A 17,033-nucleotide genomic window follows, 5' to 3' on the forward strand; every position below is an offset into this window, starting at 1 on the left:
ATAGATTCTTTGAAGAGGTTCAAAGGGCTTTTCATAATAAATAACTAGCCGCTAATCAGCTAATATAAAGTGGGTATTTTTTAGGATGTGAGAAGTACTGGTGTCTCTGATAAAACATATAATTTGGGTTAACAAAATGAGTTTGAATGATCCAGATTCTCTACCCCAAGTCAGAAAGAAGTCTGACATTCCAGTGAAAGCTTTATTTAGACAGAGATGAGGAGTCTTTGAGATAACAGGCTTTGGACTGTGCTATCTTGAGTGTTAGAGCTGAGTAGTTTTTGTGGAATCCTTAAGTCCTTTTTACACTCTTTTATGAATGAATAGAATTAGTAAAAGATAAATAAATTTTCTCTTTTGGATTTCTTAACCAGTGGAAAAAATGTTGACTTTAAAAGTTCATAAAATCAAGTTTTACCCAAGAATATGTTATGTCCACTTGTGAGGCCAGCCTGGTAGACCTCTGGGATCCTGTTCTGTTCGCTCACACACCACTGAGATAAGGAGTGAAGTGTGGGCTAAATAGGGCTGAGGCTTGGACAAGGGCGTTTCGAACAGAGCACCAGAGACATCAGCATCTCAAGGACGCTGTGGTACGCAAAAGGACGCCACATGAGTAAATTTTAAAAATAAATATTTTAAAGGGTAAAAATGAGGGTCCCTGTATTTGAGGATGTAAAAGATGAAACTGAAGAAGAAACAATAGGGGAAGAAGAAAATGAAGAACACCGGGTGAGTAAGAAAACATACTCATGACCAGCGTTTGTTCCTCTAAATTGATGATGAGAAAAATGTTCTCTTTCTTTTTTTTTTTTTTTTCAAATAGGTCTTCTATAAGCCTGTTATTGAAGACTTAAGCATGGAATTGGCCAGAAAATGCACACAACTCATTAGTGATGTAAGTGGCTGGAGTACTTTCTGTCTTATTTTGCATTGCACCTGTGGTTTTATTATGTTATAGAGGCATAGAGCTGTGGGGGAAACCCTGAAATCACCTTTTAAAACACAGTCACTTTCCAGATCATGGAACAAAGTCCTGAAATTTTAAGTGATTTTGCCAAAGTCACCTATACAGAGAATTTCTGCTAGAGCAAGTCTCCTCATTCTTAATCCAGAATCCTGTGCCTTATGAGGTTTGCTGTCACTCTGGCATGAAATCATAAGACATTGAATTGCAGTATTTATTCCATTTGAGAACTCCCAAAGATTTTTAAATGAATGTAATGATGTAATTTGTCTTGGGAGGCCCTCTATGTAAATGAGTAGTCATTTTTTAACATTTTGGGGCATTCTGAAGAATTTAATGGACTTGTCTTTCAGAACAGGAAAATGCATATATATATATATATATCTATGCATATAACTTTTATTTACAATTCAGGATTTGTGGATTACCGAGCTGCTTGCTAAGAACCCTGATATTAGAGAAGGATATTAGTGCAAGGGGCATTTTTGTTGTGACATTTTTTAGTAACTGGGATTGGTCAATATTACGCTTCAAGGGAATCCCGGAATATATTGAATGATTGAACGTATAGTTTTATGTTAAATATGTAAGCTAGAATTCAAGAAGTACAAGGAAAAATGTTGCTCACCAGGAATGAGAATTTAGATGATCCTCATTAACAGTTCTAAGAGGATTGCTGGTCCAGAGGAAGGGTAACTCCTGTAGAGTGAATATGTGCCTGTGTCTTCATTTAGAGAGATGAGCACAATACTGGTTGTTTCTGTTGTTGATAATGAGCAAGATGATCAGAATGTTTTGCACGTTTATTTTCAAAGGGAAGTCAGTCCTGGGCAGGAGGACAATGGGCTGGCACGTCCTCCAAAGTCAGTCTGCCTGGGTTGACTCCACAATAACCTTGGAAAGGTTATGTAACCTGGCTGGGCTCCATCCCTCAGCTGTAACATTTATAATAAGATTAAATAATGGTAATGCATCTAAAATGCTGAATAAACTATCTGGAACATTGTGAGTACTCCATAAATGTTAGCTGTTATTAACTACTCTGTCTGTTACTTACTTTTACATCCATCCAGTCACAGTTTAGATATGACTGGCTCTTTCTGACAAACCAGAAGACAAGCATAAAGGATGGTGGTGGGAAATCATACCCTTTCCCATATACTTGACATGTGATGTAATTACCCTTTAAATTAAATATTTCTTTGTGCTATTACTTAATAGTCATTAGCTATTGTATGTGAAAGTTCTTTGTAAATTGCAATAATAATAAAAAATGACAACAACAACAATAACAATATTGGCAACAGTTAAGATTTAGTGACTACTATGTGCAGGGATTGCAGCTTGCGAGGTAGGCACTATGCTTTTTCTCATTTTTGAAGTGAAGAGATAGACAGAGAGGTTCAGTACCTTGCCTGGGTCACACAGTTAAACAGCGGCAGTAATATTTGAACACAAAGGCCTCCCTCTTACGCTGCCAAGTTATCTCTCACTGTAGATTTCCATGAAATGTCGTTCTTTGCCTTATTGTTATTACGCTACTATTAGTAGTAGTAATGCTGCCTACTAAAACTCTAAGTTCCTAACCTCTTCCAGCTTTGATATATTTTTATTGAAGTGCAATTATAACTGAGCTAACTTGTGTTACATAAACCATCAGGACTAAAGTGGTAACTGTAGTTAGTAGGTGATTTTGTTGGAGTTGTTTTGGGTAAGATTGTTTATCAGTGACTTTAAAACCAATGTGTTGTGGGGGTGGTGCCTTTATCATTTTGCAAAAGCTTAAAGCCATACATTTCACACCCATGTAGGTAAAATTAAACAGATAGGCATACTTTCTGTTTATTAGAGATATTTGTTGCATGGTAGAATGTACTACTTAAATATTTAGGACATTATTATTGTGGCTTAATTTATATCTGTGTTCACATTCACATTTTGCTTCCAAATAGAATTCTATACTTGCTGAGATACTTATTTAATTTTTAGATTTTTTCCTTTTCTTTTCCCCTGCCCTGCCCTGCCCTGCCCTGTCCTTCCCTTCCCTGCCCTTCCCTTCCCTTCCTTTTATGACAGGGTCTCACTCTGTTGCCCAGGCTGGAGTTCCGTGGTGTGACCACAGCTCACTGCAGTCTCAATCTCTTGGGCTCAAGTGATTCTCCAGCCTTAGCCTTCCAAGTAACTAGAACTACAAGTGTGTGCTACCGTGCCTGGCTAATTATTTTATTTTATTTTATTTTTTGTAGAGGTGGAGTCTCACTATGTTCCCCAGGCTGGTCTCAAACTCTTGGCTTCAAGTGATTCTCCTGCCTTGCTCTCCCAGAGCACTGGGATTACAGGTGTGAACCAGCAGGCTGGCCCTGCTTCGTTTTTATAGATGAGAGGGATAGTTTCATGGACTTCTCTTCATGGTGTGGCCTAATTATTACTCTTTGAACTTTTTCCAGCCTTCCTATGTCCTTAATAACCAAGATGTAATAATCAGAACTGTGCAGAGCGGTACAGATGTGGACGGTCTAGATCATGTGTAGAGTAGGATAATGTTTTGCTTAGCTTCTAGCACCCTTTATGATGCTATGAAGAGTTTCTTAGACTTGGGAGCTGCAGAAAGCTGTTAGATTAGCTTGATGATCTGTAGACCGTCAGAGCCATTTAATTCCTAATTTCTGACCTGTAGCCCCTAGCTTAGGACCCATCATCTTTAAATAATAGTTTGAATTATTTTAACCATACTAGGGCTAGATCTAATCTGTAGTTTTCTGCCCTCTTGCCTGGCCCTTTGAGAACTTCTGAAGTTCATCTCAGTTTGCCGTTTCCCTTACCGAGACAGCTTGGAGTCAGTTGACCTGTAGACACTGCTGTATCATCTCCTTGTCAGACAATTTGTAGAAATGTTAAGCAAGCTTGGCCTAGAGATCAGCCCTAGGAGGCCTGCACTGCTTCGAATTCTCCATAGAGAGAAATGTCAGTTTTTCAGGTCAAGTGGCTTCACTTCGGGAATCAGCATAAGGCATTTTTCTTTCTTTCTGTTTCTCCCCCATCCTAGTTTCTGCTTTGCACCTGCTCTACCAACATTATGGGGTTTCCCTCTGCACAACTCACTTCCCAGTCTTGAAGAACAGCTGGTCTTCTGAGGCAGCCTCTTTTATTTTTCTGTTAATCACATAATGCTATTATTTTCTCAGATATATTCTCGCAGATATACTTTCTCTCATATTTAGTCCTGTTAGTCTAATCAAACAATATCTAATCAATTCTTTGACTAAGTTAAACCTATCCACTCTCTTGAGCACTCAGAATCAAGGATCTAGTAGCCTTCTGATGGGGAGTCATAAAAAAGATTGGGCAAAAGGGAATCTTTTGTATGTTTCTTGTAAATTAGGCAGAAAGAGCCTTCCACAGAGCAGGTGAACCACATCTGCATGCAGCCTCTCACTCCGTGTTTAGTTCAAGGCTCTTTAGGGTGTTCATCTGCATGGCAGCAGGAAGAATATTTTCCAGGCAAATGAACGTTGTTGTGGGTAAATCCTTTCAATGCCAAAAACATTAAATTCTATGGTTACTCCTCCAGAGAAAGCTTAGATGGTATCAGAAAACCTGGGAGAGTGACCTTAGCTATGACCAGCCCAGTTAAATAATAATGGAGCCATAATTCTTTCTACCATGGTTTATTGACTTTAACTTGTATGATTTCACTTGTGAAAAGGCTTTCCAGATACTCTCAGTTAAGAATGCTTATGAAAGTGTTCCTATGTCTCCACATCCTCTCCAGCACCTGTTGTTTCCTGACTTTTTAATGATTGTCATTCTAACTGGTGTGAGATGGTATCTCATTGTGGTTTTGATTTGCATTTCTCTGCACACCAACATGGCACATGTATACATATGTAACAAACCTGCACGTTGCGCACATGTACCCTAGAACTTAAAGTATAAAAAAAGAAAAAAAGAATGCTTGTGAAAGGAAAGAGCCTCAAACATCTCCATGTCTGTCATCCGATTTCAGCCTTTGGCTGATCTCATACTCATTCAAAGAAACTTGGCCAGGAGGAGGAAGCGACCCTGCACTAAATTCATCCTAACTGTAATGAAGACATTGTGGGATTCATGGGTAAGGGCAAAAGAGAAGGTCAATGTTTGGGACATCTTAATGATCATGAAGTCATCAATTTTGCCCTTTTTGTTTTTCAGTGTGAAAATGAGTTGGGTTGTGTATTGGTTAGGAGTGCGGATGACTGTAAAAACAGGAAAACTCTAACACAATGTCTTAACAAGTAGGTTTTTGTTTCCCCAGCCGCCACATATAGAGCCTGGAGGTAGGTAGTTCAGTCTGGATACCATGGATGTTATCAGTCTCCCAGGCTCCTTTCCTTCTATTCTGTCATCATTAGTATGGTGGCTTATTCCTTGGTAATGCATCATTGTCGCTGCCTTCCCTGTGATTGAGAAAGAAAAAGGTAGAAGACAGTGTCAAAGGGTTGTGCAGCATCTCTCCCTTTATATCAGAAATGCTAGAAGCACTTCTGGGAAGATTTCCACTAAAGTCGCAGAGCTTGTGGTGTCCCCAGGCCAAACACTGAATGGCATGACCATGCCTGGTTTAGATCAGTTTGTCCTCTGGGGCTGGGGCAGGAGCCTGGCTGCTCTCATTAATCCATCTGGGCTCTTTTAATAGGCGACAATGGGAGTGGCCAGTCAGTCTATCCAATAGGTGGTGTCAACCCGAGATTATAAGATGTAGACATGGTTGTAATAAAATATAGCCATCTATTCAGTGATTTTTAGGTTACATAAGATTTATTTCATTGACCAATATAGTTCCCTTTCAGCGATCATTTCCTATTATCTTGGCATAGGAAGGCTACTAATATGTAACTATTATTTATATAAATATTCCTTAAATATTTAAAAATCTAAGATTCTTTGCTTATTGTCATTTATATTGCACAATTCATTTGAAATCACACGTGATTGTGTTACTTATAACAAATTGTACAATTTCTCTTGAATTGTACAATTGTAAAGGATCTTAAATTTTAAATACACCTTCAATGAAGATATACAAATATATGTATCTTTTTAATAAAGACCCAAGGAAAAAAAACAACACAGTCCACAATTAAGACTGAACTATTTGTCTGCCTAACAGAAGAAGTAAATACCTCACCCTTATCCAGTCCTCCTGTCTTGAACATTCCGCATGTGTCAGACTTTATCAGGAGGCTGTAGCCACAAGCACATACCACTGCAGCGAAGAATGTGAATGTGATGGGGAATAGATGGTGGCAAAAGATAAAAATAATGAGTCAAACTTAAGCCTAATGATAGGCTATTTTCTCTCACACTTAATTATATAACGGAGATACTTTTTTCTCCGTATGATCAAAATAGCCTACTATTTATCATACTGCCATTAACAGTTTAATTACTAGTGGCTGAGGAGGGTGATTTGCAGGAACCTAAAATTATGGCTAATCTCTGAGAAGAAAAAAAAGTAATTTAGTGCTCAGATAAGATAAATATGTTCTCATGTTGATTTCATGAATAAAGCAAATGTTTAATGTGGTAGGCATCTGATATCCAAGAGTCACAGCAGTGAAATATGGCAATTTGAAATAACTTCACTTAATCCGTATCTAGTTCTACTGCAGGTTAAGTAATGCCCCTCAAATCAGGTTTGCATATGGGAAAATCTCCATGTACCATTAGTGTATAACATCAATATTATTCATGTCTTCTAAGAACCAGGTAATATATGCAATTCAACTCCACTTTTGGGTTATAATTAGGGAGAACATATAATTTATCATCTGAAACAGGAACACTTTTCCAGTCTAAGTATTTATGGTCTTGGGAGGATAAACATGGCTATATTACAGAGTGATACAACTTTTAGCAAATTACCTCCATCTTCTCAAGGAGTCATCGTTTTGCCTCCCAGTTTCCAGATTGTGCGGCAATTAGTGTGACAGTGTGATTATTTTAGGTCCTTCTCCACATTTCCTGACTTCTTTTGGGCTGAAATGTCAACCTGGGTCTTCCCCCAGCCTAACAGTTCTGGCCTCTCCCCAAAGGGGAAGAGAGTGAGTCATTTGACTTGTGAGTTGCAGAGAAGAGATGAGCAGGCTTGGCTAAGCCTCACTGGGCTTTCTCTTGCTGATCTCCAGCAAGAAGACATTCTGGAATGATCTCTACCACATAACAAGCCTTATGGGTAGGTTCAGCACTTCTCTGTACTGGGGAGGAGGATTGGGAAACCTATGGGTGCTCATAAATTGGGAGGAAGTAGTAACAGGAAGCCCACGGTGGCCACAATTTAAGCCTCTTCTTCTAATCAAACATGTCTAGGTGGTAACGCTAATAGTGATCCGCATTTGATTTCTGCCTCTGCTTCTTAATTGGTCGCATCTGTCATGCTGACTACTTATTTTCTACCTTGAGGTAGGCAGCTATGTTTCTGTTTGGCCAAAGGCTTAAGTGTCAAGGCTTAAAAGCAACAGAACACCAGGACACTTGTAGGAGTGAGATGGCACATGCTTGCTAATTGCACTGGGCAGGCTGGGTAAACAGGACCCATCATCCGGGGTGTTGATGCTTAACTGGACCCTCGCTTATCTAAAGAATGGTCTTTCCTCACTGTGCCTCATCATCTTTGCAATCCTGTACTGGATATCCGTTTATTTAACTTGGCTTGTTTTGAGGCCCCTTTCACATTTGAGTATTTACTTCAGTAAATGGACTTTATCAACCTAATTCTCATTCAAAAAAGGCCATTAGAATTGTTTTCCTTTTTCTCTTCTTATGTAAATCATTCTCTTTTTTAGATCCATTATAAAGAAGAGTTTAAAAAGTCCAAGGATAAGTGTACATTTGTGACTGACACTCCTATGCTAAACCATGTAAAAAATATTGGTGCTTTTATTTCTGAGGTAAGGTATCAAAAGCTTGCAAACTGGCTTGCATTTTTCTTTTTCTTTTTATATAGATGAAAGTCTGTGAATTAAAGAGATGGAGAATAATATTTTCAAAAGCACTACTGAATGTTAGTAATAGCTACATAATTAATGTGACGCACTATCATTTAACTCATATAGATTGACATATTTTACTATGTATGGTTTATATATTTTATTATACATGTCTATATTTTGACTCTAAATCTTTCTTATGTATATACAATTCCTCTTGAAAAGGCATCTTTTTATTCAATAAGTAGAAAGCACTGGCACAATGGTTCACTTTAGAAGTTCTATTATTTTGTTTCCTAATAGATATATTAGAGATAAATGACTGAATATCATTTTGGAAATAAAAAAGATTTACCAGTTTTCTAAAATGTGGTGTCTTTGATAAATAATGTTAAATGAATTTAAACTATTTTGGAGTAGGATAAAATTCAGTTCAACAGTGATACCTATTACGAAACCACAGACTGAGGAATACGCTACATTCATTTTCCAGCTGAAAAATTATGTAGTTTCTTTCTGAAAGCATTTGGAACTACAGTTTATGTTGCATTGTAAAGCATAATGTTAACGATGATGATTTCTGTGATGAGGCATTACTGTAGTCTGTGAATAGATCACTTAGAAGAAATACGTTTGAAAAGAAAAGGAATGAAATTGTGTTGTAAATGACTGACCTCTAGTGTTTCATAAATTATGTTGGAAAAAGATCAACTGGATGTTCTTGGGATTATTTCTGCTAATGCGAAACAATTTTGAATGAAATCAGTACATTTTATTTCATTAGGTACGAGAATCCAAAGCGTGTGGTAGCCGAAGGCTTGCACAGGATCTGTGCTCAATAAATCAATACTCAAATCTAGCTCTGAGCAGGAAGAACATCAGGAACTCGTCTGCAGATAATGGAAGAACACAGTTTGTTTGTCTTAGCTGTGTTCCGTTATCCTGTGCAGATAAATACTTGATGTTCTCCATTATTGATTATGTTTCCTGAAGGAGTTAATTGCAGAGCAAAATATTGGAAGTGAGCAATCTATTGTGTTCCCTTGAACCTTAGTTTTCCCAAGAGGAAAGAGTGTTTGTCTTTGGAGCAGTGATTGAGATGGCTTACAGACAGTGCAGGTTAGAGGTGGGTAGGCACATAAACAACCAAAAAGCACTCCACCCTCCCCCTGGGACAGGAGGAGGCTGAGAAGATCTGAATAAAAGAACGCTGTCCTTTGTCAAGTTCTAGATAGTAGATTCTAACGACTTGTATTTTCTGGAACAACTCGAATTGCTTGCTCACTCATCCAGCATGAAACTGTCAATATACACAAATAGATTTACTTTTAGACATGTGCTTGTGTTTAAATAGAAAGACAGCCGTTATGTCCCTGCATGTCTCATTGAAAGCGTTCTCTATGATAAATTGGATTTATTTCTATCTCTTCAGAATATGTTTGTCAGCTCCAGTATCTAAAATTAAAATGGTCTGCAGTTTTTAAAATCAATTCTGTTTTGGAAGAAAGTTTCTTCTTTTCTTCTTACATTCACAATTTAAAAAAATGGAAGTTTATTTATTTATTTTTTTCCTGTTTTTTCCCCCCAGGCAAAATATAAAGGCACCATTAAAGCAGATCTTTCTAATTCTCTTTATAAGCGGATGCCAGCCACAATTGACAGTGTTTTTGCAAGAGAAGTTACACAGCTCCAGAGTGAGGTGGGCTTTTCCTAAAGTGTTTCTTAATTATGTACATAAAACATATAACTAGAAAGATTTACTTAGCATTTTAATAAAATGTCTTCATCATGGGTGTTAAATACCAAATGAAAGTTGAAAGCAACTGATTAATGTGCTGTCAGTAGTTGCTGTTGAAATTGCAGAAAATGGAAAGGACATGCAGGTTTATGTCAGTCACGTGCTACTGTTTTCTGAGTCCCTTTCAACGCAATTTATAGAGCAAATCTTAATCTCATTTAGACAGCTTACATGGATGAAATTCTCATAGTAAATATTAAACTATTCTCTAATTTCATATATGATCCCTCAGTAGAGAATATTTGAATAGCTTGCTAAAAGCCACATAAAGAGATAATGCGGCTGGACACTCTGGCTCAGGCCTGTAATCCCAGTACTTCAGGAGGCCAAGGTGGGTAGATTGCTTGAGCTCAGGAGTTCAAGACAAGCCTGGGCAACATGGCAAAAGCTGGTCTCTGCCAAAAATACAAAAATTAGCCATGCGTTGGCATATACCTGTGGTGCCAACTACTCAGGAGGCTGAAGTGGGAGGATTGCTTGAGCCTGGGAAGTTGAGGCTGCAGTGAACCAAGATCATGCCACTGCACTCCAGCTACAGCAACAGAGTGAGACTCTGTCTCAAAAAAAAACAAAAATAAAAACAAAAAAGATAATGGTTAAATTCAGTATCTACAGATCTGCTTCATCAATTAAACAAGTGGTTCCTGAATTTCCTTTTCTGTGGATTGTGTTTTTCCTTTAGGATATCTCAGGCTACCAAAAAGAGCCCCTATCAGGTGGAAGTTACAATTTGGTGATTGCCAGTTGCAGAGGAACTTAAGAATTGTCATCATGTAAACTCATTTTGAATCCAGAAGGGTTTAAGAGTAATTTTCTCTTTGTAGCATATCAACACATAAGGCATTCTTAATCTATTGCATTTCCTAAAACAGAATTTCTAAATGGAATGTTTCACCTCTTTCTGGTTCATCTTAATGTTGTGTTTTCTTCACAGAACAATCAAATTTGGGGATGTTATTTTGTTAATCTATTCTTTAGCTCTCTCAGCTACACAAGAGCAGGGACCTCATCTGTCTTGTTCCTTGCTCTGGTCTCGGAAGAGTTCCTGGCACACAGAGAGTGCTCAGTAAATACTCGTAACATGGATTTTGTGGAATTTTAAAATTTTCTTTCCAAGGATATGCTTCCTTTTACATAGTTTGTATTCTTTATTTCACATATTAGGTTAATAATAGTAAACACACAGAAGTTGTTCTATGCATTTCACGTGTATTTATGCCAGTCAGTCCTCACAACAACCCAATGAGGTGTCCCCAGTTTAGAGTTGTGGAGACTGAAGCACAGAGAGGTTAAGTCAGTTGGCCAAAGTGGCACAGCCAGTAAATGGCAGCATGGGTACATGAATATGGGCAGTCTGGCCCCAGAGTCTAGGTTTTTAACCACACACTATGCTATATTTTTCCTACCATTTCCAACCCTCTTTTTCTTATTAAGTAAGTTTACTTCTTTCCCCAGAATTTCCCCAGAATCTCTCTTTTTCTTTAGATGGAGTCTTGCTTGCTCACCCAGGCTGGAGTGCAATGGCTTGATCTCAGCTCACTGCAACCTCTGCCTCCTGGGTTCAAGTTATTCTCATGCCTCAACCTCCTGAGTAGCTGGCATTACAGGCGCACACTACCACACCTAGCTAATTTTTTTTTTTTTTTTTTTTTAGTAGAGACAGGGTCTCGCCATGTTGGCCAGGCTGGTCTTGAACTCCTGACCTCAGGTGATCTGCCAACCTCAGCCTCCCAAAGTGCAGGGGTTACAGGTGTGAGCCACTGTGCCACACCTTTCCCCAGAATCTTTTTATTTTTAAGTAGAGATACCTAGATAATCTTATTTTTAAATTTTTTTTTTGTTTTAAGTTCTGGGGTACATGTGCAGCATGTGCAGATTTGTTACATAGGTAAATACATGCCATGGTGATTTGCTGCACCTATTTAATATCAACCCAGCCCCTAGGTATTAAGCGCAGCATGCATTGGCTATTTTTAAGTAGTCTGAAAATACATTACTCTTGAAAAGTGCTGAGCATAGTTATTCTTTGCAGAACACCTTTAAGTATTTCACTATTACAAATTTAAATGTCCACTGTGTACCTGACTTGGCAGTAAACTAATCTCAGTTATGCAACATGCAGCTTAAAATATATGATGTCAAGGTTCTGCATGGGTGACTGTGACTAATATGCCCTTTATTTTTCCTGCCAATATCTGGCCACCTAAGCACTTGCTGATAATGTGGGTTACTTTAAAAAGCAGATAATTACAACCCAACACTTGATATGTGACAAGCAACAATTAAGCAATAAAGAAAGAACAGGAAAACAATCTATTATTGCTTTTATACTTCCTTGGGAAGGTAACTTTTCCGATATTTGCATCCTCATTTCTTTGGAAGCACACAATAGCTCTCAACTTCTCATAGCATAAATAGGTCTATAATACACAAATCCCTGCCACATAGAATTTAACATGAAAAATAATCCAGGTTGTATATTTTGGAATCTATCATTTGTCAGAATAGGTTCCCACTGACATTGTTAACATGTTATCCTATACTAAAATAGACACCACTGGGAAAGATACATATGCACTCACTTTCTAGCATTGGTTTCCATTGTTGTAATTAGTCACTGAACTTGTTAATAAAGAAAAACCTGGATTCTGAGTAAGGTAGCTATTTCAAAGATTTATGCAACTGTCATAACATTTTTTTAGATTTACGTACATCAATGTTATTATTGTTAAAATTGTGATTCTTAGAGTTTACCTAATAACAAGAGGGGCAAGAAAGTAGAAGAACTATTTGACAGTATTTGTGATAATTAAACAACTAAACATTTACTGTGTCCAAATAGTATCAGATTTGTGATATCCTAAATTGGAGTATTGGATGAATTCAGAAATTTAATGACATTCTGGGTTCTAATGAAAAGTCTCTTCAACTTTTGACAAATTATTAGAACAAACTATTATCTTAAAGTCAATTTGCAAACACTCTCAGATGCTTAAATTCAAACTAGAATGATAAGGTAAAGTTAGCTAGATGAACACTGACAGAAAATGCCTGAAAGGAAGAAATGCCAGAAAAAGAGAGAAGTGTAGAGTTTTTAGACGGCCATTTTATTAGCTGTCCCCTGTTAACAATTTTATAAGCACAGATTACAAAGAAAGCTTCTGAAAATGAAATGGACCATGCCATGAGGTGGCGAGATCCTTCTCATCAGGGCTGTTTCAGGCACAAAGGCTAAATAATGCCTTATCATAGAAGCAATTCAGGCTACTCAGGCATTGGAACTGCAGCTTAATGAGAGTCTATGTGTCATCCGCAGTGGTCGCAGGATTCTGTTTCAGAAGTCCAGAGGTGTCTATGCTATGGGAATAAAAGCTTATTTACCTGTGTCACATAAAATGTAATGTAAGTTATGTTATTGTTCTGATCGTCTTTGTAGCATCCTATGCTATGTTGTTAGAAATAACCATCAAGTAGAGTTAAGGAGCCAAATAAATCATACTTTTCAGAGGCAAAGCCATTATTTTAATTTTCATTCTTGACCTCCTTGGCCCGTAAACTTTAATTTAGAGATCTATGAATTTTCTGAAAGCGAGGGCAGGGAGAAGCTTCAGGGCATCTGTGAAACCCCCAATTTCAATGCCAAATTTGGCCAGGTGCTGTGGCTCATGCCTGTAATCCCAGAACTTTGGAAGGCTGAGGCGGGCAGATCTCTTGAGCCCAGGAGTTCAAGACCAGCCTGGGCAACATCGTGAGACTCCATCTCTAAAATAAATGAATAAATAAGTAAATGCCAAAAAATTCTGTAAGTTAAACATAAATGTACATTTTATCTGTATACATATGAAATATAAAATATGCTATAAGATCAAAAATGTAAAATAAATGTATTTATCACTTATATAAACATAAAGTGTATATGACTATTGCAAGTGGACTCCTGTCTCCAGGTTCCTAATAACATGGCAATCTTAGTTCTCAAAATATGAAGAAAACAGCATTAATCTAGGGAAATGCCATACAATAATGACAAATCCTAAGAAATCAAATTTATCAGCAAATTTATTAGCTTGACACAATTTTCCATTAGCTATTTTAAGGAAGAAAATTAATATGATAAATTAAAGTTCAGCTCCCTCCAATTTGATGTAATCTTAATTCTAAAGTGGTACTTAGTAGCGGCTATAAATGAAATGATGATTTTAATGCTGCAAGTAGAAAATTACATAGCCTTTTTAAGAAAGAGTGCTTTTTAAAATTGTGCTTGATGACTCATCATTTCTATGATAACCCACAAAATGATCAGCTGCATTGTGTTACATTTATATAGTCACAAGTATATGATAGTAGGTCTGAAGTACAAAATAAACCAGGCAACCATGAAAAAGGAAAAAGGCATATACTACTTCTTTTCATTTAAGACGAAGGAGCAAATCTCATAGAAGTTTTTCCTTGGCTTTATAGACTTGGGTACCCATTAAACTCCTCCTTCCCCTACCTCTGAGTTATAACACGGAATGTAATAGAACTGAGATAATGGACTTTCTCCAACTGAATGGAGGTTTTTAAAGGGTTCCCTGCTTAACATAATTAATTGGTGAAAATGTAAAGATGCAGTCTCCAGAGGGAGATATCTTGATGGAGTATATTGATGGACAGACTCTAACAAGATGAATTATCCCTGGAACAACGTGAGGTGCTGCTTCTGAGTCCCGGTAACCAACCAAATCCACAGGATTTGAGGCAGAAACATGGTTGGGCGAGACTTAATAAGACTTAAAGTTATCAGTTGACAGAAGTCTCAGCATAGCTATCAAAAGAAAAATGTTGTGATCTATGGATATGTTAATAACGTTTAGCACAGGGGAGGTGATAACCTGGATTAAATCTAACAGTTCTAATTAAGATTGGTCCGACCATTGTGAGCACCTTAAGAGAGAGATTGATAAATTGGGATTTGGGCTGAAGAGAGCATGTAAGGTGTTCAGGAGTACAGCACTTTAATCCATACTGCGAGTCTGGAGGAACAGAAGTCATTGCCGACTGTCTTCCCACATTGGAAGCTCTGTCTCATGAACTAGGCTCTTTTCATATGGCCACATAGATGCAGCTAGGGGGAGATAGACTGGGGTTTCAGTAAAGAAAGAACTTTTAACCTGAGCTTTCAGAATTTAGAGACTGTGGTGGCCCAGGTTGAGTTCTCTTTCAGTGGAAGTTTTTGAAAAACTAGATGGGGGTCTGTCCAGAGAGGGGATTTAAACATTGATAGTTATACCAGATGACCTTTTTTTTGGATGACGAGATTCAATGACTTTAGTTGTAAAAATCAGACTTATAATGATCACATTAATCCTTTAAATAGGTTTATTATCCAAGTTGAATGGGTGGTTAACACTGTTTATAAAAGCCAATGAAGGGTTTAATCTCACAAGAATGTTTAGTAAACTCATTTATTCATCTGTTCACTAAACATTTATTGCATTTCTACTCTGTCATTCACTTTGATAGTCACAGGATAAAAAGATGTGTGAGATAGGCATGCACTCAAGGAGCTCATATTGGTAAAAACTTTCTCCTTAAGTTTAATTTTATATATTCTTTGCATTGAAAACTAGATCTTGTTTTGTTGTTGGTAAAGCCTATTCTAGTTTTTCTTTTTCTTTCTCTTTCTCCTTTCCTTTCCTTTCATTTCCTTTAGTTTCCACTTCTCTTCTATTTTCTCATTCTTTCCTTTCTTCTCTTCCCTTCTCTTTCTCTCTCTCCTTCCTTCCTTCCTTTTCTTTCCTTTTTTCTTTCTTTTTTTCTTTCCTTTCTTTCTCCTTCTCTTCTCTTCTCTTCTCTTCTTTTCTTTTCTGTCACAGGATCTTACCCTATCACTCAGGCTGGAATGCCATGACTCACTGCAGCCTCGACTTGCTGGGATCAGGCAATCCTCCTGCCTCAGCCTCCCATGTAGCTGGGACAACAGCCATGTGCCACCATACCTGGTTTCGTTTTGATATTTTGTAGAGATGGGGGCCTCACTTTGTCTTGATCAAGTCTCCCTCTTTGACTTCTCTAATTACACGCATGAGCCACTGAGCCCAACCTACTTTTTCTTTCTTAAGTTGCCATTTTTCTCATGTCAAGTAATTCCAACTCCATTTAACATCCTTTTAGTATTAAACTTTTAATATATTTTAAAATTAATATTGCCTTTCTGTCCTTCATTTGTTATTGTTTTATTCTCATTCTTTTAGCTATTCATTTATTTATTTATTCATTCACTGAGCAGTATTTTGTGCCAGGCACTCCTCTGGGTTCTGAGGATTCAGTGAACATAACAGTTGTGTTTAGTAAGGGAAGATGGATAAGTAATTATACATAAACTAAACAAAGTAATTAAACATTATGAAGGAAATAAATAGGTTAATAATATCAATGGAGACCAAGGGGATAACTTGGTTTCTGTCTTTGGGTTCCTCTTTAATTTCCAACTTTGTGGTTGAGTTTGGTTACATCTACTTCTGAGATATCTTTCTCATATCCCCTCTCCATCCTAGTATGGAGGAAATTCAACATAGTGGTTAGGGATGGCATTGGTCCATTTCCCTAGTGGAGGCCAAGACTTGACATATCTGAGAATTTTGCCTGCATGCTATATTTTCTCCCAAAGGTTTGTGCATTTGATGAAGCTTATATTATCCTATAGCTGTGCCTACATAAAATCAGACACAATCATTTGAAAACTAACAGTTTACTTTCAAATATCCTATAATTCCCCTCTAATTGTTTTACCAAGATTTAAATCTTTGACATCTATACCCCAGAAAGCTCTTGGATGTGGATGATTTCCCAAAACTGCACCCAAGGTTTAAGCTAGAAGAATAAAAATGGAAATTCCATCTTTGGTCAAGGACATTTTGAAATAGACAACAAAGAGTTAGAATTAGGAATCTGAACAGAAGCACAAAGATGAATGCATTGTGGATACTGTCTTGTTACAGAGATTTAGGCAAATTAACTATCAGTGGTGGTATTCAAATATATAAAGTCCTAGCAAAACACTGAAATTTAGCAGGCAAGAATTTATACACCTCTAAATGGGACTAACAATTATTTGTGTTTTTCAGGTGGCCTACAAGCAGAAACATGATGCTGCCAAAGGATTCTCAGATTATGCCCACATGAAGGAGCCCCCTGAGGTTAAACATGCCATGGAGGTCAATAAACACCAGAGTAATGTAAGGAAGCTCATTTCTCATGATTTTCTAGTGAATTGTAGTTAAGTCATATCAAGGCTTATGATTATTTTGCTGAAATT

The 17,033-nt window shown here is 37.4% G+C and overlaps 1 protein-coding gene across 2 annotated transcripts in view; it reads left to right on the top strand.

Moving 5' to 3' along the window:
- Nucleotides 1-17,033, top strand: part of NEBL (nebulette) — a 379,467-nt gene that overhangs the window by 264,140 nt on the left and 98,294 nt on the right. Inside the window, exons 1-5 of one of the 2 annotated variants that reach the window (XM_025396000.1) lie at nt 154-732; nt 827-898; nt 7,792-7,896; nt 9,524-9,634; nt 16,843-16,953. The exons of the other annotated variant lie outside the window; for it this stretch is intronic. Of the exons in view, the coding sequence (XP_025251785.1) occupies nt 652-732; nt 827-898; nt 7,792-7,896; nt 9,524-9,634; nt 16,843-16,953 (480 nt within the window). The 5' untranslated portion in view covers nt 154-651. Of the gene's footprint in view, nt 1-153; nt 733-826; nt 899-7,791; nt 7,897-9,523; nt 9,635-16,842; nt 16,954-17,033 lie in introns of those variants that run through there. 2 annotated transcript variants of the gene reach the window in all.

Source organism: Theropithecus gelada, chromosome 9 (assembly GCF_003255815.1).
Source record: "Theropithecus gelada isolate Dixy chromosome 9, Tgel_1.0, whole genome shotgun sequence".
In the NCBI taxonomy this organism is placed as follows: Eukaryota; Metazoa; Chordata; class Mammalia; order Primates; family Cercopithecidae; genus Theropithecus; species Theropithecus gelada.